Genomic DNA, 27,364 nt, shown 5'->3' on the forward strand with positions numbered 1-27,364 from the left:
TAGTTCTGTTTAGTTAGTTTAGCTTCTAGGTCGGTGGTGAATGTTGCACCTCTCCGTGGCCTGTTCTGGAAGGGACAAGGTAAAGATTTCCTCCTGGAGATTGAACTTCACTGGCCAAGATCATAGCGTAAGTTCATTCAAATAAAACTTAGGACCTCCAAAACCAGACATTTACTTGCAACAGATGTTTTGCTGTTCTCATCTGCTTTCCATAGGTTATGCAGGTCAATTTTGGTCTTTATATACAGCGTGACTTTCCTACCTGCCACAGTGTAGGTTAGTAAATGGCAACCTGACGCTGATACTGACTGACCTGACCCACAATGTTGTTGTCGGAAGACAAAATGTCTTACAGTCTATGCCCTTTTCGGGCTGTATGAAGATACACAAGGGCTATGTCAGGGCGGGGAGCGTCCCCTCAGGGGCAGGGAGTGGGCGCCCTGAGACCGCTGGTGCCGGCCGTGCCGACCCGCCTTTCCCGAGCACCCGGGAGCCGGGGCGGCCTCCTTGATGGCACACGCTTTGCAGGCTGCCGCCGCAGGGGCTCTGTGCCTGGCGTGGAGCGGCCCCGGGCCATGCCAGGACCCTAAGACGGCTCCCGCCGCCACCACCGTACCTCACCTCCCGCCCCGGGGCCCTGAGGGGGCGAGGCAAGGGCGGGAACAGCGCAGGGGGCGGTACCGGGACGTGGGGCCGCACGCGGGGGCTGCCGGGAAGGGCGGGGAGCTACGGGGCGGCGGCGCTTTGCTCGGGGCCGATCCCCTGCGCTGCTCCGCCGCCGTGCAGCGGGGGAGCCTCCCGCCGCTCCTGCCTCTCCCCGGTCGGCGGACGCTGTGGCAGCCGGGCCGGGAGGACCCGCCGCCATGCACGACGCCTTCGAGCACGTCCCGATCTTGGAGAAGCTGCCGCTGCAGATCGACTGCTTGGCGGCCTGGGGTGAGCCGGGGTGGGGTGGGGGTGCCGCCCCGCAGCCGCCCCGCAGCCCGGGCCGCGCCGCTCCCCTCCCCTATCCCGGGCGGCCGGGACGCCCTGTCAGCTGCCTCTGGGGCCCACCGCGCCCTGCCCCGCGGTGGGGCGGCCGCTGGCCCTGCCGCCTCGCAGGCCCAGGCGTGCGGGGGGCGCGGGAGCCTTTCCCCGCGTTTTGGCTGGTCGTGTCGGTTCCGGTGCCCGCAGCGGGGCTGGGGGGGGCTGTCGGGGCCGAGCTCCGCTGGCGGGGTGCCGGCGGTGGGTGCCGGCCGCAGTCCGGCCCGCCCGGCGGCAGCCCTGCTCTGGGGGAGGCTGCCATGACTCCCCGTGCTACGGCCGCGGGTCGGCTACTTCATCGCTAAAAAGTGTCCCCATGGCTAAAGTTTATCTTGGAAAGTATGTTCAAGTCTTAGGTTTAGAGTCTGTTTGCTTGTCTTAATGGTGTATAAGCATAGGTTATATTTTTGGGTGAACTTGGCAGTCAAGATTTTGGTCAGGTGATTGCTCCAGCTGTTGTAATTTTAAGGCTTGATAAGGCTTTTCAGACTGCCTGAGCAGTTCCCATAAGGTGGGCTACCATAGTACAAAACTGGTAATTAAAAAAACCTGCTGACACTGTGGAACTGTGACCCCTTTAATCTGTCTTAACAACAAAATTATAACTTGAATAGTAGTGCCATGTTCAAGCATGGTTTCTTTATACTAGAGTTATGTGGTAGAGAACACGGTAAGACAGTTTATTCTGCGTTGAAGCTTTTCTTCTTTATGTCTTGGAAAGCATTTATTTTGCTGAAGTAGAAAAAAGCCTAAACCCACAGGTGTATGATAGTAAGGTGGTGCAAAAAGAGGTGTAATTCTCTCCCTGCAACTTTTCTACCAAACAATAGAAAAAAGGTCTTGCAGAAAACAAGGTTTTATTAAAATATCTTTGGTAATGAGGGAGTACTAGATGTAGAAAGAAATATTTGTGTATGCTTCTTTCCTATATGATCTTCATCAGGGAGGAAGAATTTCAGTCATATTTCATAAACAGAATAAAGATTCTATGCCTTTTGTATGCTGTAAATAGGAAGAGACTGAAGCTGCCACAGAGTTCGTGTATACAAAGGTTCTCTCCTGTAAGTCTTAAATGACTGTTGGTTGTCCAGGCAATTCAAATGCCATTTAAGCAAAGCTGCCACTGTCCTTCCAGGCATATCTGACTATTCCAGAGAGTTTTTATCAACACTTGACTATTTTAAAAAAACGAAACAAACCCACATAGAACTGTCTGTCTTTCTTCCTGACAGTTCTTCCTATTATGTAGCAGTGTTCCTTTCTGGGAGACAGTAGTGTCTGAAGAATATTTTTTTGCTTCTTTTGATTGCACAAAAGATGCAGTGGTTTGCTTCTTTACCTTTGTATAAACAAGTGGGATGCGATGTCTAGACTGTATTCTTTGTTTTACTGCCTGATCGTTGGCCATCCTCTTCTGAGAATCGAAGCTACTTCCATGTACTTCCACAAGAGAGATGGTAGCAGACCTGCGTGTAGTTGCCACAGAAAGTCCTCATTGGCATTTGAAATAAGTTTCCAAGTGTTCTGATATATGTATTTTGGCTGGGAAGGGCAGTGTTTGTTGAAAGTAATCAGACTCTTTCTCCTGTCTTTGTAGAGGAATGGCTCCTCGTTGGTACGAAACAAGGGCATCTTCTGCTTTACAGGATCAAGAAAGACACAGGTAAGTTGATTTTTAAGAATGGCACAAAAACTTGATTATACTGTTTTTATTTCCCACACTTCAGGAGGTTATAGTGATGTAAACACAAGTCTGTTTAACTGCTGATTTTTTTTTTTACATAGTTTAATGAATACTTGTGTGGGATCTTTGATGAAGCTGTACATACCATTTATCAGATGTGCAAGAAAGATAGCAAGTAGTATCAGCCTTTTATCTGTTTTAAAGTATGTTTAATAGCAAGTCTCCATATGTTTGAATTTATAGTAAATTAGTGTAGTTTTTGTGAATGTGGTGTGCACAGAAGTGCAGTGTACTAGTTGCTGGAGGTTTGATGTTTGTCTTCCGTCAATGACGGACTGGATTAGTTAAAGAGCAACTTTATTCAGTGGGTCCATGAGCATCATGGGATGGGGAAGACGGATCCCTCCTAACGAGTTCTGTCAGACATTTACTCTTCTTCCTGCCTCTTTGACAGTCCTAAGTGTCCATAATCTATTCTGGAGATGCCACAGGTAGAACTATTCTATTTTTGGTTTAGCTAAAATGGATTTTGACTAAACAGATTTGTATTTAGCATTACCTGCTATTTCTGTAGAGACTGATGTTATTTAGCACAGTATTGTAGTGTAGTAGGAGACAGGAAAGAAAAAAACCCCATCAGTTTCCAAGGTCATCGGCTCTTGGAAAGATGTTCCTTTGTGTAGCTACTTGAATTCTAGAGATTGAGTTCAGCTTGCTTTTTCTGAAACTTGTAGGCCATCTGTTCCAGTCAGAACATGTTAGTCTTGAGTTGCTAGTGTCTTATCTCACGTGGTAAATTTCTCCCCCTTTTTTGCATCAATGCCAGGAGAGGTTATGTCATCAGAAAGTGTCTGTAAGTCTTTATCCCTAACACTCCTTTTAAACCCTTGTGGTGTAGTGTTTATTCCTTGTCTACTTTGCAGTGATGTGCTCCCTAGAAATTTAAATTGCTGATATTTGATTGGTGGGGATAAAGTCTTTATGGGTATCTTTGTATCTCTGGGTTTCAAAATACTTAAATACAATTCTTGTAATATAAAACTCCAGTAAGGCAAAAATGTTGATGAAGTCCTATGATGGGTACAAGAAGTGTAATTTAAATTTTCACCTGACTGTGTAGAAGACCTTCTGATGCATTTAGCTCATAAGTAAAAGATAGCACAGATATGTCAGAAGAGTAGTTCTTCTAGTGTTAAGTGGCCAAGTTTCATAATTCTTTGTAATCTATTTAGCATAAGATATATTTAGCCATAAATATAAGGGCAACTTCAGTTTACATACTCTCTCAAATCTTTTTGGTAGGTTGCAATAGGTTTGAAGTGACACTAGAGAAATCCAACAAGAACTTCTCAAAAAAGATTCAGCAGGTAGGAAATACCATCTTTTTGACAGGGGGACAGTTTTCAAGTGTTTTCAGCCAAGAAATGAAATACCAAATATACTTCTGGAACCTCTGCTAAGCTTAACAAAAGATTTCCCCAAAACTATAGATTCTTCTAGAGGCAGCACAGCCTGGTGTTTTTGCCCACTCTTCCTGTAATAGGAATAAGCTTGGTTTGGTTGCTAAAGGAGAAAGCAAAGAATTGGAACATACAAGTTTATTTTCGGCTTTTATGGAGATACTGTTGTTAGCAGCAAATATTCAGCTGTTCTGACTGGGAATGTTTGAAAAAATTATGATAATACTCCAATGAACTGTAATATATAATTTGACTCTCGGATAAAGTGCTATAGTAGTGTGAATGTAATTCCGCTTATTTGGAATTTAGAACTCGAGTAACTGGTTATCTACTGCCAGTCTTAGTAATGTTTCATGTTCTCTTTGGGTTTTTTTTTTGTGTGGTTTTTCTTCTTTTTTCCCCTCAGAATTTTAGGTCATTGTTTTCCTGAGTATTAATATAAGCACTTATCTCAAATATTATGCAGCTTCTTTCAGCAACATTCTGCATATCCTTTAGAAGTACTTCTGTGCTAGTAACATACCACTTCTAAGCTGGTAAAAAAAAACCCATCTTATGTTGCAAGCTGAATATGCTAGCCTGTAAAAACTGGGTGTTATATGATAACTGGAGGCAGGTTGTGCATAGATAGCTGCCTTGCTGTTTTCATTATTTTAAGAGTATCTAAGACGCATTTTCTTAGACTGTCTGTAATCAAGCCTTTCACAGAGGTTTAGTTTATGAATGGAATAATTAACAGAATTCTTTCTTTCAGATTCATGTTGTTTCTCAGTTTAAAATTCTGGTCAGTCTATTAGGTAAGTGAAAATAAAATGTTTTAATGTTTAATAAGTTCTTTTCGATGCAGTTACTTGGCAGAATGTGGCACCCTTTCCACAGACCTGTGTAGTAGTTTAGTTGTTGAAAAGTCATGACGTAGGCTTTAGGCTTTTTCACTTAGCAGAGGAAGCATTATGCAGCATAGATTGAGAAGCAGCTTTGCTTGTCATAAACCAGCTTGGAAAGCAAAGCATTAACGCTAAGTTTGGTGATTAAAAATGGAATAATACATACATGCACTAAAGTATGTGTGTGTATATATGTGTGTGTATATATAGTTTGTCTGTATTGGTATCTGTATGTTTAGAAATATATACACATGCATGTGTATGTGTGTGCACTGTATGATAGGGGCTAAAACGTCTGTCCAAACTTACTTGATGTATGAAACTTAATGTGGATGTATTACAGTGAATTCCATTTATATGCAGATGGCCATCTTTTACCCTCTTGTGGAAGATCGAAGTTTGCTTGTCTCTGGCTATATTTGTTTAATCTTATGATCTTCCTATGTCTTTTTTTGCTCATGTTGCTACTCCCTTCTTTATGATCTCCAAGTCCCAGCTCTTCCGACTCCAGCATGCGTAGATCTCTGCTGCCTGCGTCCTCGTGCGTACAAAAACTTGACCACAGCACCCTCCATTTGCAACCATTCACTTCCACTAATTTCAGGAGCCAGTTCAAAATGGTCTTTGTTCATACAATCCTCCATCCTGAACTTGCTCTGCTCTGGCCTGCTTGCTGTCACTTCCACTCCCGCTTCCTCTGCTTGGTTAGCACCAGTTCTCAGTTCCTTCATGTAATTTTACCAATGCTGGTGTTAGTCGTCTTTTCTGCATTTATTGTCTTGTATTTGTATATGCCTTAGCGCTTATTTTTCAGCTTCTGGGAAAACATTCTTCTTCCTTTCTTGCAGCTCTTACTTTCAAAAGTTCTTTTTATGCAAATGTAAACTGTGATAACTTATTTGAATTAGCAATGAGCTCTGTGTGTTTTCAATATTGAATAATAATTGGAATTTTGTTTAAAATAGAAAATAACATTTATGTCCATGACCTGTTGACATTTCAACAAATCACCACTGTTTCCAAGGCAAAAGGTGCAACTCTCTTCACTTGTGATCTTAAGGTAAGAGGAGGAACACAATGGCACAGATGTTCTTACTGTTTGTAATAAGGTTAACTTTTTTATGTTGCTGTATAGATTAAGTTGGTTAATTTTGTGTTACATGCAAGTTGCTTGGGTACTTGGTTTTTTTTTAAATTAGTGCCTACTGGATATTGAAGCTTTGCTTAAGGCAACAATTTTTAGTGTAGTCACCTTATTTTTCTTCCTGTCCTTCATAAGATACCTTCCTGCTGTGCCTGTTGTGATTGTAGCCTTTAACCTCCTGATACAAAACCTCAAGGCATTTTTACCCTGTAGTAACTTTGTGTGTTGTGTCAGTGCTGTTCGGTTTTTGTTGTGTTTTTTTTTTTGAAAGATCCTCTTCAATGTAAAAGCTATTCCCTTAGTTTGCCAGTGTACTAGCTCATAGCGGTTTCTTTCACCAAGCATCTCCATCACTGGTTTTGTTACATCTTTGTTTCTGTTAAACTGTATTGGCCCAAGGAGCCCCATAGCATTCAGGTCATAAAATGGTTCCATAAGCTATAGCAATCCTCTGTTCATATGCTGTGGTTTAAGTGAGTCATTTATATCCAAGTGAGTTTCTCAGCCTAGCCATGTCATTCAGAAACCTTATTCATAACTAGAAGAGATAGCTTCGTGCTCTTTATAACTTTTTGCCTCTTTGCCCCGTGGAAGCTTAGTATTAAATATTTTCTAGTAAGTACTTAGGGTTTTTTAGGTGTTAAAACCAGTGATGGCTTTAAAAGCACCTTTAAATCTGGTCGTTCCAAAATGCCTTATTGTTTTGTGTGTACAGGCACTTAGGTTTGCTAGTATTTCTTGTCAGGAAACTTTTCCAACAGGCTGGAATATTAAACAGCTATTAATGTTTTTATCTGTCAGTATAACATATTCTTTGCATTGTTCCATTTCCTCCCCTTTCCTGTACTGCATAGAGTTCAAGCTGTTTACCCTAGTCTTCAGGGCTGGGCTGGTAGCTCTCTACTTCTCTTTGTGTGTGTGTATGTCTTTAGTGCTCTTTTTTTTTTTTTTCTTTCTTTCTTTTTAATGTTTCCTTGGTGTCATAATCCCTGCCAAAGTTCATTTTTAAGAATCCCGCCCCCCTTCTCTTTGTGTGGTTCCTTGTTTAGGGAATGCCCTTCTGGCATGGGTAAACAAAGCTGCTGTTCAGCTGACAGCTTTGCTTCAGGCTGAGCATTCTTTTGGCCTTGTATTATCTTACTTGCCTCTTAGTTTATGACTGCCTATGAGTTAGGCCTGTCTATTTTCACAGCAGTCAGATACAGGAGAAGAGGTGCTGAGAATGTGTGTGGCAGTGCGGAAGAAGCTACAACTTTATTTTTGGAAGGACAGAGAATTCCATGAACTGCAGGTGAGTTGTGTTGTTTCTGTAGCCTAGCATGCCTCAACGGGGAGTGTAGTTGCTCTTTACTGCTTGCTGTGCAGTTCCTGTTACTCAGAGGCACTGCTGACTTTCAGAGCATTGACTCCTGTTGGTTCTGCAGTGATTTAATGATGAAGCAGCAAATAAAAGTGAAAACACATGGTTGAAATTGCAATTAATGGCATTAATACAGTTTCATAAATTAAATTAAAGGCTGTGTTCTATATTTTAACATTCTGTTTCTAGTACGTTTGTAAGTCAGTGAAATGTATTAGCATTCAGCCTCTAAAAATGTACACCTGACTGTAGCACTATGGAAGTGGGTCTGCTTCTACCCAAAGTTTTCCAGGTATGTCATTAAGTCAGAAGGTAGTTACTGACAACAAGCCCATAGAACTGCACTTGTGAATACCAGAATGATAAAAATAACCATTGGAAATGGGTAGAGAATTTTTCAGCTAGGCTGCTTATTAGGAAGTTACCAGCTAATTCAGAGCACACCTCTTTACTGTGCATGGATCTAGCCTTTTAGTTGAATACTGCCATTCCTTGACCAGCAGAAGTCAGGCTCGTGTGGTGGGGAATACCATGTCAGCAACAGTGCTGCCTGTTACACCCTGGTGCCAGATCTGACCTTTGCTTTTCTCTTGTAACAGCTGTTTTAATAACCTGTTTTCCTCAGGGGGACTTCAGTGTACCTGATGTGCCTAAGTCTATGGCCTGGTGTGAAAACTCCATCTGCGTAGGCTTCAAGAGGGACTATTACCTGATACGGGTAAGAGTGGGGTTTGGAATACAGTATTTAAGAAGATTTGAATAGCAGTAGGCCCTACGGAGGCTTCTCCTATGCTCAGGGATTCAGCTGACAGACATGAAAAACAGCATATGGTACTCTTGCTACCTGTGGTTTTGGTCAGGGCAGTCTAAATGTGTCCTTTTAAATGGTGTTTTGTCAGGAAGTTACCTTCTGTTTATCGCTCTTGAAGCCAGTGTTTGAAGCTCTTGCAGAAAAAGGGCATTGGAAAAGGTATATTTTGCTTTGGCATCAGTCTGTGTAAACGCAGTTTGCATTTTATTTAATGTATTAAGAAAGGGGATAGCTCTAAAAGGGAAAAAAGACTAAGAGTACCTCCTTAGCTGGCAGACAGCGGAGCTTAACCATTTTTTCTTTTCTTGATTCTCCTGCTGAACTGTATTCATTTCAGTTTGAAAGTCTCTAAACTTACTGTTGTTAATTTAGTATCGCAGTTTCCACTTATGCTTAATTTGATAGATATTTGATTCTCTTTTCTGCCTTTACAATTGGCTTCTGCTGATATTACAGGAAAATGAGATGAAGATGAGGTACATCATATATATGTATGTGCATGTACACATACATGTGGCAACACTGATCTGAAGTCAATAGGAAAATACACAGTAATTTTTACAGTCACTTCAAACTGACACTGCTCACAAAAGAAGTGATGCCTTTCTGCAGCCCTCTGCTAGATTTTGATTCCTGCCCTTCTAGTGGTACAAATAATTGTGCCAGCTGCTCAGGCAACCAGAGTGGGGACTTACTGTCCAAAAGGCTACTTTGGGTTGACTCTGGTGCTTGACAGATCCATCCTTGAATGGCTTCATTTCACTAGATTGGCAGAAAAACCCGCCATGTTTTTATGGTATTGGTTTTTTGCTGGTGAGCTATTGATTTGTAACAATGCTTGAGTTTTCCCTGCTGCTTCCCTTGCACTAGTGTAGCTGGAGTTGAAGGAGAAGGATTCTCTGTTTTGGTAGTAGTGTATTGTTAGATTTGCTTGTGAATCAGCTCTTTGGTGGAGATACTTTTTTGTTGTTGTTGTTGTCAGGGCTGGGTTCAGTTCCCTGGACAGCATGTGGCTGCAAAAATGAGCGGTTAGGGCAGGGAAAAAGGCTAGGCAGGTTGCTTAGCTTTTAGTTTGTTTTTTATGTGGCAACACTCGCTCATGCCAGAATAAAACCATATTAAAGTTTTGGCCTAAATGAAATCCTCTGGTTACACCTAGAAGTGTTTGGACACTTTAACTGATGTTGCTACTGTGCTATGTATTCTATAAACCTGTATGAATTATGTACTCAGCTACTCTTATAGTAACAGGAATACATCATCTCAGACACAAAAGTACTCTTTATTTCCAAATGATGTATAAGCAAGATAAATGATGATATACAGAAAATTTTGTTGCTGCTCTTTAAAATTGTTCTTGTCCTGTTAGTGGTTAATCTGGGTTTTAAAATTTCTCCAGGGGGGTTTTGGCTTTGGTCTTATGCATCTTTGAAATTAAGGTTATTCTGCAAAACAGTTTTTTCCTTAATTTTCTTTGTTATCCTAGGTGGATGGAAAAGGATCCATCAAAGAACTGTTTCCTACAGGGAAGCAGCTGGAACCATTGGTAGCTCCTGTAGCAGATGGAAAAGTTGCAGTTGGCCAAGATGATCTAACGGTTGTGCTCAATGAAGAAGGGATCTGTACTCAGAAATGTGCCTTGAATTGGACAGATATTCCTATAGCCATGGGTGAGAATTAGCAGTAATTATTTAAAATTTCCTTCTTTACTCCTTTGTATATGACAAAATCGTTATGTTTCTGGTATTTAGAAACTAGCTTCATTTGGAGTGTGAGAGTTGCTAAAGTATTTCAAGTTGTACTCTGAGTGTGGAAGGATTCATGTGTTTATTTTTGTTTCTTTGCTACTAGTCTGCATGCCTGTCTCCTCAGGAAATAGGCATATTGCATATCTTTTATAAATGGACAAGATTTGAAATGGAAGGTAGTATGGTAAAGCACTGTAGTTCTGAGCAAAAAGCGTGGTAGTGGTCTATTAGCAAATTGCTGTCAGTGTTGGGCATTGAGCTTTGTTTTTAGTAAGCAAAAAAGGGACACATTTCAAGGTGTGTGTGTGGGAATTGAAGAGAAGCCTTATGTGGCTTGTTTGAAGGCATTCTTGAGAACGATCAGCTTATATTTTTCACTTGTTTCACTAATAGAACACCAGCCTCCCTATATCATTGCTGTTCTGCCAAGGTATGTGGAGATCCGCACTTTGGAACCCCGGCTGCTGGTACAGAGTATCGAGCTGCAGAGACCACGGTTCATCACCTCTGGAGGGTATTGAGTATAACTGATTATTACTTTTGTTGGGCTGTCTGAGTGTATGGTGGCACTCTGGAAAAACGGGGAGAGGAAGAGCTTTTTTAAGTCCCTCAGCTTAAGTACTAGCATTGAAGCAGTATGTTGTTTTTTTATGAACACATGGGTGGAGGCCATACCTTGAGGAGTAAATTACAGAGTTAAGCGTCTTTGGGAATTTCTCATCACTGGAGATACATTTTTCTCCTTTCTGTTTTGCAATATGGCTCAAGTTGCCCTTGTATCTGATTGATCCAGTGTGTATGAATGTATGTATAACGAGGATTGGTTTGGGGTGTTTTTTGTTGTTTTTTTTGTTTGTTTGTTTGGCTAGGCTATTGCTCTTTTCTTAGTGCTGGAACTTAGTAAGTGACCTTTCTGTCTTCTTTACAGCACGAATATTATATACGTGGCAAGTAATCATTTTGTTTGGCGGCTCATTCCAGTGTCCATAGCCACACAGATCCAGCAGCTTCTGCAGGACAAGCAGTTTGAGTTGGCTTTGCAGTTGGCAGTAAGTACTCAAAAACATTTTGGTTCGCAGTGGACGCACTTGTGCAAAAGTACGCAAGAGGATGTTCGTCTTCTGCTTGACTGTAGCCAGTCTGGAGAGTTTAACCTCTTCCTTACTGTCCCCTTTCCACAAGCTGGTAAACTCTAGCCTTTTTTGACTGTAGTTTTAGTTTTGGACTGCCATTTTTCTGTTGTTTAGATGTTGAGATATCACCTTGTGTCTGAAAGATGATCTCTCTTAGCTGTTTAATCGGTTACTTTCTTTTAGACTGTTTGTAAACAGTTTTGCTTGGAGGTGTGTGTTTTGTTTTGTCAAATGACCAGAATTTTTTGTAACAGCCTTCTGTATTACTCCTGAAGCGTAATAATTTCTTAGAGATGCTGGAGCAGTACGTTTAATTATATTGCTATTACTGTTTCAGGATTTTCTGGTTTCTGGAAACTTCCCTGGAACTACATTAGAAGGAATTAGTTGCATTTTGTATTGCTAACTTGAAAAAAAAATTTTGAAAAGGCAAATAAGTGAAGAGATAGTTGATGTGATAGAGTATATAGATAACCAGAAGTATCTTTCAAACCATCCAGGTGATCTTAGTGACACAATAAGCTGAGAATCACCATCAGAGGTGTTCACTTTGGAAGACTATAATTTTTATTCTCTCTCACTCCAAAGGATAATGTTCCTGTTATTTCTGTAGTGTGTTTCATTCTCATTTACGAGGCCCAAGTTCTTAATGTTGTTAATTTGTATGTGTGTAGGAAATGAAAGATGATTCAGATAGTGAGAAGAGACAACAAATTCACCACATAAAGAACCTTTATGCCTTCAACCTCTTCTGCCAGAAGCGCTTTGATGAATCCATGCAAGTTTTTGCTAAGCTTGGTACAGGTAAATGCTTGGGTTGGCATTGAGATACCTGGGTTAGGAGGAATGAAATGAATGTCACAGACTATTGTGTAGAGGGGGTTGTTTTCTGTTTTGTTTTTGTTTTGAAACGGGTTTCTTGTGTAGACCAGTCCCCTGTGAATGGCACATAGCCTAGCAGCTACTTAACTTTTTTTGTGAAACTGGTTATAGTACTTAATTAACTCCAATAAGTTAGGTTAAATCATGAATTTGCCCTTTGTGCCAAATACATTGGTATCGTAGGCTGTTTTACAGCATGCATAGCATGTGCACAGACCCTTGAAGTTGAGGGTTTCAGCAGCTGCCAAAAGCCTACTTGTAGCTTGGAATGAAAAATAAGGAACATCTATAGGTTTGCTAAATCCTTGGACTTGGACCAAACTGAGGACCCTTAACCCTATTTCCTGTTTAATGGACCAAACTACTGAAGCCAGGAAACTTTTCTGTGGTTTTGGAAGTCAAAGGAGTCTCTGTTGCTACTCCTCTGGTTCGTACTAGGATTATTGGAAGAACACCTGAAGACTGAACTGTACCATAGAATAGTGTGTAAGACTGAGATTCTTTTATTGGTGACAGCACATCCCATGTGCATTTAAACCTACAACTTTTACTTGTTTTGATGACACTTAACATTGTATTTATTTTGGAAAATTACAATGAAAGAAAATGACTGAGAACTAAAAGACTTTGACCTTAAATTAGGGGGCAGTAATTTTGAATTTGCTTAAACTCTGTGAAAACTAATGCTCATTAGTTACAGATGGTACTATTCGGTTCTTGTTTCAAAAGCACAGTAAATCTTCTCTTAAAACATTGCTTGTTCCTAGAAATCCTTTCCTACTGTCAGAGTTGTTAATGCTGGGATTCCACAAGAAGAGCAGTAAGAGGATTATAATAATGGCTTGTCCTCCAGGTGTGCCAAGTGTACAGCTTGGAACTTGTGCTTGGACTTTGAAATAGTCTTTGTCTTGCTTCTTTTGCTTTGTTTTAGCTTCTTTTCTGTAATAAGCAAATCCTGTTATTGGGAACCTTGTGGACATAAAAGTTCACTGCAAACAGCTGTGTTGGAAAGCTAAGCTTGCTCAAAGGTTACATACATTTAAGAATTTGCAAAAATAATGTTATGAATGGATACTAATACTAGTTATTTTTTGCTTAGATCCCACTCATGTGATGGGTCTGTATCCTGACCTCCTGCCCACAGATTACAGGAAACAGCTACAGTATCCCAACCCCCTGCCAGGTCTCTCTGGGGCAGAGCTGGAGAAGGCACATTTAGCTCTGATAGACTACCTTACTCAAGTGAGTGCTCCTATATATGTTTTTAGGGCAGGGTTATTCAGTTTCAGCATACTTTGTTGGTTAACTTTGTGCAGGAAGCAGTATGCCTACTCCAGCTCTGTCATGCTAGCATTAATGGGCTGTCTTCATGGTTGGAAATGATGAGAAAGCAGGGGAACTGGAAAGCGTGAAGTCCCCCATAGGTATGTGGGAGACATCATGTAACTTACGTGAGGACTGGACAAAATTTACTCATGGACCAGATCTGAATATGAGTCCAGTATTTTGTTTCTAGTAGGCACCTCAAGAGGGCTTGAGCTCTTGATCTTTTGGGGGTTTTTTGGTGACTGTTGTGGAGGGCACTCTATCCAGGAGACATGACAAAAGTGTGCATTAAGAAGTGGAACAGGAGGTAATGGGTAGTATAACTTCCTGTCCTCTTTATCTGGAATCCGAGTTGTTCTGTTGCCATTCTTACTAGACTAAAAGGAAGCTTGTGTCTGAAGGAGGGTAATTTTTGTGCCTAGTAGTTAAAAACCTAAATTGTTCTCTAGGTGTTTTAAGTGTCTCCTGACTTCTCTAAAATGTCTCTGTTCAGGGTAACCGAGTTTCTTTCTAACTATTTTCTCAAGACTCTGGACATCTTGCAAAACTATAAATTTGCAAACCAAATGTATACACGTGAAGGTGGTTGGAAAGATGATGTGCTGAATAGTTAGTAACAATAAAAAGTCTTCAGGAAACAACTGATATTTAAAGAAGTTTTAATTTAGTCTTTTTACTTGGTGGGTTACATATCTGAGATAGGATAGAGAAATCAATGGCCTTTTCCTCTTAAAATTTCATTTCATGTCCTGCAGAAAAGAAGTCAGCTGGTGAAGAAGCTAAATGATTCTGACCATCAGTCCAGTACCTCACCACTCATGGAAGGAACACCCACAATCAAATCCAAAAAGAAGCTGCTACAAATCATTGATACCACCCTGTTAAAGTGTTACCTCCATGTGAGTTTCAGCCTGACCTAGAGGCCTTTTCTTTACTATGCAATCTCTGTTGGAATTTCAGGCTGAAACGTTTGAGAAGGAGGGTAGAGGAGCTACTTCAGACATTCTCACACAACAATCCGTCTTTGGTCCTAAAAACAATCTGTGAAATTTTTGGTGTTAGCTAGTTTGTTCACTGGTCAAGGTGTAGTTTAATGGAATAAAGCAGATATGTCCATTTCTGGTCGCTGCCTCTGCCAAAAGAACGTGGCCTTGCCTGTGTTATTGAAGTTAAATGAATGCTTCTTGTGTTGCCTTGTACTTTTAAATGCAGGAGAGTACAATCTTTACTGTCAACAGTGTTTTTCAAAGCTGACCTCTGTTCTAGAAGGGGGGGGGAATAGCTCTGATTTATTGTTTTCTTTCTGTCCCAACAATTTCAGGAAATGAAGATGGGCCTTGATCTAAGAGGTTGAACTGTCACTTCTTATGCTATAAGGTCCCCCCACCCCGGTTCCAACTCATGTTTTGTACCATAAGCTTAGGAGATGCACATGTTTAAGTGCTTCTTTTTTGCTTGCAGACAAATGTAGCACTGGTGGCACCATTGTTACGTCTGGAGAATAATCACTGCCATATTGAGGAGAGTGAGCATGTACTGAAGAAGGCACACAAATATAGTGAGCTGATAATCCTGTATGAGAAGAAAGGTCTGCATGAGAAAGGTAGGTATGAGCTTGGGGTGGGGAGAGAAAGGAGTAGGAGCATGCATTCCTAGTATTGATTTTCAGCTTCTCTTCAGTGAGCAGGCAATACTCTGAAGAGACTTTGTTTCTGGGTCTGTCTTGTGATTAAATTGGTCTTTGTTCCTGTGACCCATTTGGCCGGTGTGTTTAAAACAAAACTTTGTTTTGTCTCTGGTAGCAGAACAGGAAGAATGCACTTTTTTGTAGTTCAAATGGAATGGTACTTTTGTGGTTACAAAGGAATGAACCTTCTCATTTTTTCTGAAAGCATTACAGGTACTGGTGGATCAGTCAAAGAAAGCCAACTCACCTTTGAAGGGTCATGAGAGGACAGTGCAATATCTGCAGCATTTGGGTGAGTGTGAAGGAGAGCATTGTTTCTGTGAAGGTGTTACTCTCGTTGGGCTTAGCAGTTGCTCTGCGGTTCAAGCAACTTGCTAGAGACTTATCAAGCTAAAGGGCGTCCTTGTCATCTTGTCTGGTTTCTTGCATAAGGCAAAGGTCAGGGATTAGTTCACAAGTGTCTTTTTGAAGCTTGGCTATCTTAGTGAGAAACATTCCTTATTTCTGATAAAAATTTCCCTTCGTAGAAAATACACTGTAGTATTTTGAGTCATATTCCAGTGATGATTTACCATCAATGACAAAGGAAAGTCTAACTTCTGGGTTAGGCTTTCCAGCTGAAAGTCTCACTTCCAGTTGCTGAGTCTTGTAGTATCTTTCCTAAGGTGAAGAATCCTATATGAAGTTCTTGTTTTCATGTGTATAGGTAGATCTAGGTCATGACTTAACAGTTGCGGTTGCTGGTCACAGCATCATAGTAGGAACTTGCTTGGTTGAGTATTCGTTGTGAACTCCCAAGTCCTTTTTTGGTTTTGCTACTTTTGAGAATAGTCTTCTCTCATCCAATAATATTCTTTATTTCTAAATGCACAACTCTTTACATGTATCACACTACTAGTCTGGTAGTGAGTAGTTTGAGGGAAATACCTTTGTTCATCTCAACAGCCTTACGCTGTTGGCCAAGTTTGATATTTTTCTCAATAATTACTTCCTTTAAGAACTCCTGCAGGCTTCTGTTCTGTTGGTGTGGTGTGATGTGACGTTGGCCTTTTAGTATTCTGACCTATAAGCTTTGACTTCCTCCTCTTCTTCTGCCGTCTTGAGTGTTTTGAGTAGGTTGTAAATTCATGTTTGATTTGGTTGTGATTTCAGCAAAAGCTACTTGCTTTGGAAAAGAGCTATTCTAATTAATCTTACACTTGTTTCTAACGAGTGAGACTTTCTCTTCTCTGTCTCTTGTTCTACATAAGAACTTGCTCCTATGATTTGTCCTTTATCTGTATTTTCTCAGTGAGGCTAGCAAACCCATTACCATACAATGCCCTGTTAATTCAGAAAGTTAACTGAAGTTCAGCGAAATTCAGATCCCTGACCTTAGTGCCATTTGCTGGGTCACTTTTGTTTCTGAAACTTTGAAATTGTCTCTTCTGATGGCTATTTTAATTGTTTTACGTCATAGCACTCATCTTCTGGTTTTTAAAATACTGCTCCTGTGAAGATGCTGCTTGTTTTAAATATTTAAAATAAGTTACTCCTGATGATGATGTAGGATGAAGAAAAGCAAACAGTGGCTGCCTCTTTATAGGATTGGTGTAGGTTTCTGTTTCTTGTGTAGTTGTGTTGTTGCATTGTTTGGGCAGTGAATGCCTCAGCGGATTCGGACCAGGAGGGTGGGGGGAAAGTCATGTTTTTCCCTACATGTTTTATAAACTTTTTGTGAACCAAAAGTACTCTTTTAAAGAGGCAGGTCCTAAATTTTCTTGAAAGTGGAAGAGTTATTACCTGTCATGTAGTTTCTATGCCAGTTACTTCAGTACTATGATGCTTTACTACTTGTTATGAAGTGTTTGACCCTTTCGCTGTAGAAGTCATTAGACTGGCAGGCTGGAAATGGACTGAAGGAAATTACCCAAGTGAAAGTACAGTCTTTTTCTACCCTGATAAAAACAAATTGTAAGGGAAGACTTTTGGAATGCGATTAAGACAACTGAGCTTTGTTTTGGTCTGAATTGTGTATGTTTGGAGGCACTTATTATTTGAGTTCCATTTTAAAATCGTGTTTGGAAAGTAATGAAATTGTGGCTGTAGTCTGGAATGTGTGATTTGCTTCACTTGAGCAGAAAAAAAACCCGAACCGGGTTCTTCCTGTAAATTAAGCTTTGCTGGCTCGGAAGGCATCCGCTTGTGTTGCGAGTAGATAAATCTTTAGGATTTTAACATTGAGCACTGCTGCTTTTTGTATTCTAGGCGTAGAGAACTTACACTTGGTATTTTCCTACTCTGTCTGGGTGCTAAGGGATTTTCCTGAAGATGGACTAAAGGTAAGTGTGGTTGAAACAGGCACCTTGCCATTGAGATTCTTAGTGCAGTGTATGGGATCAGGAGAACTCAATGTAAGAAGCCATTATTAACGCTAAATCCAATTAAATTATTTCTTCTATGCTCAGTAATGTGGTAAGATTAGGAGTAGATAAAGCAGGACACCCTTGCAGTTTTTCTCATGCTTCTCCGTTCTTGGAATACCTTATCTTGTAATAATTAGCTAGGAATGTTTGATACAATGTTTAATGTTATTGTTATCATGCTTTTGCACAGGAGTCTGACTGAATATTTAAATGTAAAATGTTAATTTGCCTTTCTTATTTTACCATTCCTCTTTGATATAGAACTGACTTTCTATATTTGGGAAGTGTTGGGCACTGTAAAAGAAGAGCGTTAACTAATGCAGAAATGGGGGTGTTTGTTAATCCTTTCAGATGCAAGATAGCTTTTAAGTGCCTAAATAAGCAGCTCAGACTTCTTTAATACTACTTGTGCTTACCTTTGTATGTATGTGATGATAGGTTGGGCTTCAGTGCCTCAGAAAAAAACTGGCACTTAAACTAAAAAAAAAATAAAAAAATCACCATTCTGTGAATAAAATTTTGTTTATCAGATATTTACAGAAGACCTCCCGGAAGTGGAAGCTTTGCCACGAGACAAAGTGCTCAGTTTCTTGATAGAAAACTTTAAAAGTTTGACTATTCCTTATCTGGTAAGAATTCAAACTGTACTAGTGTGTTACATTCAGTACAACATGTTGTGTGTAAGGCTTTAGTTCTTCAGGTGTTGGAGCCTGATGCTGTCTCAGAGAATGCTAGCTTTGCCATAAGTTGTGCAAAGAAAAATAAGATACATGAAATCATGAAGTCATGCTTGGTAAAGGCAAGCGTAGAACTGTTGCTTGCTTGTAATAAATTACTTTCTGGAGGAAGTTTCTATAACTGAACCTGAACATGTATTTACAGGAGCACATCATTCATGTCTGGGAAGAAACTGGTGCAGACTTTCACAACTGTCTGATCCAGCTGTACTGTGAGAAAGTGCAGGGCTTAATGAAAGAATATCTCAATTCTTTCCCTGCAGGTATGTTTAGCTTTTTCTGATGGGAAGACATGGGGCAAGGGACACCATGGGGGAGCCTTCACAGTATATTGCTGTAAGCCTTTCCTGTTCATATCCAGAAGAAGGGGTATCCCAAGTGATGAAGGAACTGGAGCAACAGAAGTTGTGGGTTTGTAGGGAAGTCTAGTTTATTGACTCCCTGGAGATATTAAGGGACTAAGTGATGCATTGTTCATGATTAAGTGTTTTGGCAGCTACTGCTCCCTGAACTCTACACGTTAAGGGTAGGGAGGGGTCTTGAATAACTGAGTCTATTGTTTAACCAGCCACTTCATGTCTTTTAGGGAGCTGAAGTAATTTGGCAGGTGCACCGGAATCCCAGCCCATATAACAGTTTTATCAGCATTTGGTTCCTCCTAATAATTATTTGTTTATCTTCTGTGTACTAGTGTAGTGAAATAGTTGTCTTACCGAGGCTTATGTTGTTTTCTTCCATACAGACAAAACTCCAGTGCCTGCTGGGGAGGAAGGAGGAGACTTGGGGGATTACCGGAAAAAGCTTCTACTTTTTCTGGAGAAATCTAGCTGGTATGAACCTAGTCGACTAATTAGTGACTTCCCCTTTGATGGTGAGTTCAGTTTCCATAGGTTAACTAAACCCTAGCTTATAGCGTTGTACAGTAAAACCTTCTCACTTACTGTAGAATCACGGTAACTAGAAGCAGAAAAGATGACTGTATCTGTAGTTGTAGGCGACTGGTAAACCCAACTGTGCCAGCAAAAACAGAGTTCGTATACACACCAGTCTCCGCAGGATCCCTGTAACTGTTGGCCTAAGACCTTGTGGCGTCTCTCATCACTTATTTAGCCTAAATTTTTGATGAGCCTGAACTGATCAACAGACCTGAAGTTTGTTGCATCTTAAGGTTACTTAAGAATTCATAAAATGTTGTTGAGACTAGTGTGAAGTAGACTTAGTCTCACTGTCATTTTAACCGGTGCTCAGACTATAGTTCCTTCTCTTAATCTGGTCACTAATGGAGCTTATGTTGTCATTTCTCTGTGTAGCCACTGACTAATCCTTCATGCTATCACTAGGTCTCCTAGAAGAACGTGCTTTGCTCTTGGGTCGTATGGGGAAGCATGAGCAAGCTCTGTTCATCTATGTTCATATTTTGAAGGATACCAACATGGCTGAAAAGTAAGAATTTCTTTTTAATTTTTTTACTGACTACCCTGTGGATAGGATGTGTAGTGAAATGTTGCTCTATGTGGAACATGAATGCTGTAAGCCTTCAGATTCTTACGGGTTTCCATGTTTTCTTGACTTTTGGGCTCTTCCAGGGAGCTGCTTTTTTACAGATGATGATTCCAAACTCTTCAGGCTTACCTTTTCATGCTCTTCTGTCATTGCTCTTTAGAGCAATATGACTGTCATCAAGGACGACTTTGTTTCCACCTGTCCTTAGCTTGTGAACTTCCATATGTTTTACTTCCTTTTGATTTTGAGACATGTTTACTAGCCCAGATGAAAAGTTAAGCTCCTTCAGTAAGCAGAGTCCTCTCTTGAAAAGGTATGGCATTTTGGTAGATGTATTGTGTCAGGGAACCTTCTGAGCGAATCTGAAGTACTTGGGTGAAAATAGAATTACCTGATGTTGTAGTGAATAGAGTTAAATCCAGTTGGCGGCTGGTCACAAGTGGTGTTCCCCAAGACTCAGTGCTGGGGCCAGTCTTGTTTAATATATTTATCAATGATCTGGATGAGGGATTGAGTGCACCCTCAGTAAGTTTGCAGGTGACACCAAGTTGGGAGGGAGTGTTGATCTCCCTGAGGATAGGAAAGCTCTATAGAGGGACCTGGACAGGCTGGATTGATGGGCCGAGGCCAGTTGCATCATGTTTAACAAGGCCAACTGCCGGGTCCTGCACTTGGGTCACAACAACCCCATGCAATGCTACAGGCTTGGGGAGGAGTGGCTGGAGAGCTGCCTGGTGGAAAAGGACCTGGAGGTGTTGGTTGACAGCCGGCTGAACATGAGCCAGCAGTGTGCCCAGGTGGCCAAGAAGACCAACAGCATCCTGGTTTGTATCAGCAATAGCGTGGCCAGCAGGAGCAGGGCAGTGATTTTGCCCCTGTACTCGGCACTGGTGAGGCCACACCTTGAATACTGTGCTCGGTTTTGGGCCCTTCACTACAGGAAGGACACTGAGTTGCTGCAGCGTGTCCAGAGAAGGGTAATGAGGAGCGGCTGAGGCAACTGAGGTTGTTTAACCTGGAGGAAAGGAGGCCCAGGGGAGACCTCATTGCTCTCTACAACTACCTGAAAGGAGGTTGTAGCGACACGGGGGTCGGTCTCTTCTCCCAAGTAAGAAGTGATAGGACAAGAGGAAATGTCCAGAAGTTGCACCAGGGGGAGGTTTAGATTAGGAAAAATTTCTTCATCAAAAGTGTTGTCAAGCACTGGAAAAGGCTGCCCAGGGAAGAGTTGTTGAGTCACCATCCCTGGAGATATTTAAAAGACTTAGGGGCGTGGTTCAGAGGTGGACTTGGCAGTTTATAGTTGGATTCGATGATCTTAAAGGTCTTTTCCAACCTAAATGATTCTATGGCTGTAAGACTGGTTGGGGTCTTCTTGTAGCTGACCTTGCAGGCAAGATTTCGAATCCAGCAGCAATACTCGGACAGGCCTGATACTTGCACTCCACCATGGGTATAAAGGAAGTGGCATAGCTATTTAAAAGAGGTATAGATGTGGTGCTTAGGGACACGGTTTAGTGGAGGTTTTGGCAGTGCTATGTTAATGGTTGGACTGGATGATCTTAAAAGTGTTTTCCAACCTAAACGATTCTATGATTTTATGATACTGGTGGGTATATCTGAACATTGGGGCCTGTTCGACACAGCTTCTTTTAAAGCTAGTTTCAGCAAATGTCTGTTAGAGGACACGCAGCCTTGGTATGCAGTGTACACTATAAACACGTCCTCTTTGTCATTCAGATATTGCAATTGGATTTATCGACACATATTTTTTGCTGTGATGTGTTGATTGGAGACATCTTTTTTCCCTTTTTTACACAGTTGAATTAAATTTAGTTCCTGCATGAGAACTTTTAAAAGTTGATTCAAAGTGGGAGAACTGCACAAAACCTCCCTTTTTCTCATCATTGTAATACAGAGTAAATGGTGTAATTTTGTTGTGCATCTTGATTAATTGATCAGAATTGGATCTACGGTCACCTGGCTTGGCTTCAGTAATCAAAGCTTTTATATGTTAAGTTCTGTGGACTGATTCTCTGGGTTCCAAAACTGTCCCTGCATTTCACTCTATTCTTCTCTGTTCTAGCTACTGCCATAAACATTATGACAGAAACAAAGATGGCAACAAAGATGTAAGTAGCTTCATCCTCACAGTCTTCCTTTTCAGTAAGGATGTATTAGACTATTCGTACCATGTTAGGGTGTTTGTAGTTTTTGCTCTGTACAGACTTTTTCAGGGTTTGTGTAGGTGGACAGGAGCCGATGTATAAACTCCTGGAATTCAGGAATTGCTAGATGATTAAAAGATTTTTTTTTTTTACAATATTAATGTATCACAGGAGTTGACCATATATTCCGTAGCTAAAACTGTGATGGAATTCAGAAGACTAAATACTGTGCGTGTTCCACATACTTCTACAGAGAAGTTAATGTTAAAAAGCAGTGAAGTTTTGGTTTCTAAAGATTATGAATGAGTTATGTAAGATGAGGGAGGTGTGTTTAAAACTACTTTTATAGAAAAACCTTAGCATAGAGTGCAAGTCTTAAAAGGCCTTGAACATTGTTGATACTTTTCAGTGTTTGTTTTAAGATAAAAGCTGTTTAAATGAGCACTCCAGGATTTTGAATGGCATGGGTACACTTACTAGTACAGTTGCTGGGTTCTACCAGCACTGTCAATTGTGGATGTGTGCAGTAGTTTCAGAATTTTCCTTCTGTGTGCAACAGGTCTATCTGTCACTGCTCCGGATGTATCTCTCCCCACCTAGTGTTCATTGCCTGGGACCAATCAAGATGGAAGTGCTGGAGCCTCAAGCCAATCTGCAGGCTGCTCTGCAGGTTTTGGAACTACATCACAGCAAACTGGATACCACCAAGGTAAGAAACACTTGCAAGTACTTGGTTTGTGCTGTTGGCAGAAGGTACTGGAGTAGGCAAGTGAAGATATTTTAACAGTGGTGAGCTAAAATTTCAATTCTATTTTGTTCTCTATTCCTTTTTAATTTTTCCTAACTAAGTATATTTTGCTCCAGGCAATAAACCTACTCCCAGCAAATACACAGATTAGTGAGATTCGGATCTTCTTAGAGAAAGTCCTTGAAGAAAATGCCCAGAAGAAAAGATTTAATCAAGTACTCAAGAATCTTCTTCATGCTGAGTTTCTGAGAGTAAGTACCCACCACCTGTCATTTATGGGAATGGTGTTTTAAAACCGATGTTCAGTATCTATATTAACTGTTCCTTACACGGAATGCGTGTCCTCTAGATGGTGCTGTAGTGCACCTGAAATTAGTAGATGTGCATCAAGTAGATTGAATGTCCCTTTACTGGGAGATGGCAAGTACATTCATTTTAGTTTGGATGAGGTGTGTGCTTTTGCTGTGAGTCTCTGGACTCGCTGTGCTCTGGTGTGCGTTGCAGGATGATTTCAGAGAGCATGGCCTGAATTTCTTTCAAATAAACTAAACCAGATGATGCACTTCAGTATTTCACCTGAACACCCCTTAGTACTTAGAGCGCCTTAGTCTGTGGACCAGACTGGTTGAAAGTAAACTCCTGCAATTCATGTAGTGTGGGTGTTGGATGTTCAATGCCACCTGCTCTGCAGACCTGCTTCTTCTGCCCTGTAGAACTTGATAATGTGGATATAGCCACTGAAAACCAAATGTTATGACAGGTTTCGGTTTCACTGGACTAGAAGGGAGCTGTGGTGTGGCATTGCTTTTTGAGCAAATGTGGTGGGTTTTTTTGTTGGTTGGTTTGTTTTTATTTTGTGGTTTTTTTTTTTACTTCTTCTATAGGTCCAGGAGGAGCGGATCTTGCATCAGCAAGTCAAGTGCATTATTACAGAGGAGAAGGTGTGCACTGTGTGTAAAAAGAAGATAGGTAACAGGTGAGAGTATATGCCTTAAAGCTTGGGAAGGTGACTCAAATATGAATCTTGTACACTTAAACTAAAAATGTTGCAGAGCTTGGAATGTGTATATACGCGGAGAGAACAGCAGTATGAGGGTGACATTTGAAAAGTGTTTGAATTGGAAATTACATTGCTTAGCTGCGTGGCTGGGAAAACATCAGAGCTTTAGTCAGTGAAGTTTATTGCAAGATTTTAATCCTGCTTTCAACAAAGGAGAATACAATCCCTTCAGAAACTCCTAAGACTTCTTACTTCACAACTCTAGAAGGCAGAAAATAACTTCTCATACTGAATTTGGAAAATTTTCTAAGAACACTGCCTGCTACTTGCTTCTTAACTAGAATTAAGAAGGATGGTATAAAGAATCTCAAACTAAGATAAATGTGTAATAGCTTTCCATATCTGATGGCTTTGTGGTTCCTTGGCTGATTTACATTTTGTGGCTTAGTTATCTTAAGATCTCTAAAAGTAGAACCAATTCACTCGATACCTGGATGCCAATAACTTTTCTTCTACCATTCCTGATAGGTAATTATGGCTTGGTATAGAATGCAGATTTTATTTGCACTTTTTTCCTCTTTGAACTCTACTGAAATGGCACATGACTAGCTTATTCATTGCTTCTCCTGTTGATATGAAGCCTTCTGAGATATTGATAGCATTCACAGTGATAGGGAAAGGTTCTTTCTCCAAAACATTTTAATGAATGTAGGTCTATATATACTTACTGATGTGCATATTCAGTGTTTTGCTGTTAGTGTGTAGCATGTAGCATCAGAATTTAAATTTGCATGTGCAGTGTTGTTTTAGTTGTCTAGGATTTTTCTAATGCTGTTAAGTTCAACAAGGTTTTGAAGGTCAATCGTGTCAGCATGTCATCCAGTCTTTGTTACCATTGACATTCAAGTAATGTGCCTATAGAAATGAAAATAGATACTATTTTTTTTAATTATGCTCTTCAAAATCCATAGAATTCTTCTGTCTGGTTTTCTTGATAATATATTCAGGCTGTAATTTAAACAGCAAAATGTCACTTTCATGTATCTTTTTCTGATTCTGACACGACTTGGATGTTCTTCTTACAACAGGGAAAACTGTTTGTATTGACAGTTGATTTTTGTGTTCTGTCTCTTTACAGTGCGTTTGCTCGGTACCCTAATGCAATAGTTGTGCATTATTTCTGCTCCAAAGAAGTCAACACGTTGGACACCTGACCTTGTCATGGTCAATAATCAGAACTGATGACTTAAGAAGTTGATGCCTCAGATATTTGAGGCTTGTTGCTACGTTCTCTTATACTGGGTAGAACTCAATTTTAACTGTGGACTGACTGTACCTATCTGGCAATATTGATTTACTAGAAAATGACATTAACTGTGTTATAGTGCTGGCAACTACACTGAACCTCTCGGTACTCAGATGAAGAATATAAACTGATTTTTGTAGTGACTTTTGTATTGCACTCCAGCCTTGCAAACTTGTTGTTAGACAACTGTTGGGCATTCACCACAAGTCAGGTTTTACTATAAAACTTACCTCCATCAGGTGACAATGTTGTGATTTGGCCTTGTATGTAAATAGTTCTTTCAAAAAAGAAAAAATTCCCTTAAAGTCTTTGCAGCTGTATCAGTGTTGCATGGAGATCACCAGGTGTTTGGCATAGAGGAGGCTTCTGTGCCTATTTCTAGACTTAGAAAATATAATTTTACTTTCATCTCAGTAATGGGAATGTTTAAATGCTGGCCAAAGGAATCCTTTTTTTGATATTCAGTGTTATCACCTGACCTTCTGATAAGCAGAAGTTCCACAGGAGGTAGTCAGACAGTAGATACCACTAGTAAGCATTTTTTTCTTTTTACTTCCATTTGAGAGCTGTAAGTGGAATTAAGTTGTGTGTTTTTTGCACTGAATATGTTCACTTTTGGCATGAGTGGAAGCTCAGAGACTATTCAAGAAGTTCATATCTGCACTCATACCAAAAAGCAAAGAACACTCTGAAAAGCAGCTTCTGAAGGGAGTGAACTATAGTTATTGCTTGAGCTTCTAGGCTACGCTTGAGATTTGTGTACATGAAGTTATTTGGTCCCTGGTTCACGTTCCAGCATTGAAGTAAAATGCAGACTATTTCAACATCTCTCTATTTTAAATGTGCTAGAACTGTGTTCTGCTCAGGCTGGTACTGTTCTTAAGTTACTCTTGGGCCAGAAGTCTTAACTACAAAAACTGGATTGTACCATACTCCTTGTAGGCTGTAATATTTCTGTCTAACTTATTTTTCCACAAACTTTAATCTATAGCAGATTGGTATGAGGGATATTAAAAGGTTTGATCGGTGCAGAAGGAATCTGTGCAGTGGTAATGACAAGGTAGCAGTAGCCAATAACCCAATAGCTGGATGTCTGACTCTCAGCATCCTGGTCTAGCAATCCTTAAAAATATGTAGTTATTAAATAGTATGGAGCATGGCATGTATCTACCAGATATCGCCTCTTAACGAACAAGTAGACTAATAAAGCCTGTCTGCCTAAAGTGTAACTGGATCTCAGCATTGTAGGTTTACTTAAGCCATTGTTATGTGAGTGCTTTTTAGGAACAGATCTGCTGTAGGCTGACAAGTCCTAATTCACTTTGATTTGCCAGTGTTAATAGTTTCCCTTGGTAACCGTTTTTTCCCTTTCCACATGTGTTTGTATTTATTGTTCATATGCCATGCATTTTCATGGATTTCTTGGTCTAGTGTTTTGCTACTTCTGTAAGACTTGGATGTCTCGGGCGGTATTGCTACTGATGTCTTTCTGCAGAGGCTGGGTAGAGGGAATCTGTGGTGTTAATGTTTTTAACCTTGTATTTCTTCTATTTGAAGAAGAGAGCCTAAAAATACTTATATTGGATTTGCACATTCTGTATAGATCTTTATATACTAGTTGAGGTACAGAGGGAAGATGGTTTGGGAGAGTTGTGTTTACAGGTCATTAAGAATGAAAGAAGGGTATTTAAAAGGGCCCTGTGTTCTTTGTATACAGATATAACAATATTGCCCTGATTTTTACTTATCTTATGCATAGTACTGTTAGTCTGATTTTTATTTCCTTCATTATCTGCCACCAGGAGAGCTGTATTTGCATATGAGGATCTTCATTGTGCTCTTACTTCCATGGTTAAGGTTGTGACTCTGTTCACCTCCATTACATACCTTTTACAGAGATGTGGTTTGTGGTGTAACTATTTTTTGTTGGTTTTTATAATGTGGTTTGGGTTTACTAACCATACAGCAGGTTTATCTAAAGCAATAGATTGTAATAAATATTGTGAACCAGTGTGTGTTTCAGTCATTGTGCAGTTAAGCTTCTCTGGGCTGCTCTAAATGGTTTTTTATGTATTAGTCCTCACTTTCTCCTGGAAGTCAGTCCCAGTGCAGGGGCTCCTGGAATCACTCCTGCTTTAATATGTGTAACTCAAATAAGGCTATGTCATATGAGAGCTGTCATCACTTCTCAACTTTGGTTTTTAGATCTACAGGTTTATAGTATGCTTGTGAATGTTCTCAATATCCTACTAAAACCACTTTTGTATTCTCTCTTTGAAGAATGTTTTTGAAAGTCTCATACCATTAAATATATACTTACTAGAGAACACTAAAATTACTGACAATTTTTTT

At 40.4% G+C, this 27,364-nt stretch overlaps 1 protein-coding gene across 1 annotated transcript; it reads left to right on the forward strand.

Moving 5' to 3' along the window:
- Positions 1 to 716: 716 nt before the first annotated feature.
- VPS39 (VPS39 subunit of HOPS complex) lies at positions 717 to 27,023 on the forward strand. The gene is made up of 25 exons (XM_064462464.1): positions 717 to 936; positions 2,621 to 2,686; positions 4,010 to 4,074; positions 4,922 to 4,964; positions 6,020 to 6,114; positions 7,391 to 7,489; positions 8,184 to 8,276; positions 9,856 to 10,039; positions 10,511 to 10,631; positions 11,046 to 11,166; positions 11,925 to 12,054; positions 13,232 to 13,374; positions 14,214 to 14,357; positions 14,920 to 15,061; positions 15,351 to 15,437; positions 17,393 to 17,466; positions 18,081 to 18,179; positions 18,433 to 18,550; positions 19,030 to 19,158; positions 19,628 to 19,730; positions 21,877 to 21,922; positions 22,518 to 22,667; positions 22,823 to 22,957; positions 23,591 to 23,682; positions 24,845 to 27,023. Exons 1-25 carry the CDS (start codon positions 864 to 866, stop codon positions 24,918 to 24,920), a joined length of 2,628 nt encoding a protein of 875 aa, XP_064318534.1. The 5' UTR covers positions 717 to 863; the 3' UTR covers positions 24,921 to 27,023.
- Positions 27,024 to 27,364: the final 341 nt, after the last annotated feature.

Source organism: Phalacrocorax carbo, chromosome 10, assembly GCF_963921805.1.
Source record: "Phalacrocorax carbo chromosome 10, bPhaCar2.1, whole genome shotgun sequence".
Lineage (NCBI taxonomy): Eukaryota > Metazoa > Chordata > Aves > Suliformes > Phalacrocoracidae > Phalacrocorax > Phalacrocorax carbo.

Coding starts and splice junctions, on each gene's coding strand:
- VPS39 (XM_064462464.1), top strand. CDS start 864: ATGCACGACGCCTTCGAGCACGTCCCGATCTTGGAGAAGCTGCCGCTG. Junction 10,040..10,510: donor AGATATTCCTATAGCCATGG/GTGAGAATTAGC, acceptor TTTCACTAATAG/AACACCAGCCTCCCTATATC. Junction 17,467..18,080: donor TTCCTGAAGATGGACTAAAG/GTAAGTGTGGTT, acceptor TTTGTTTATCAG/ATATTTACAGAAGACCTCCC.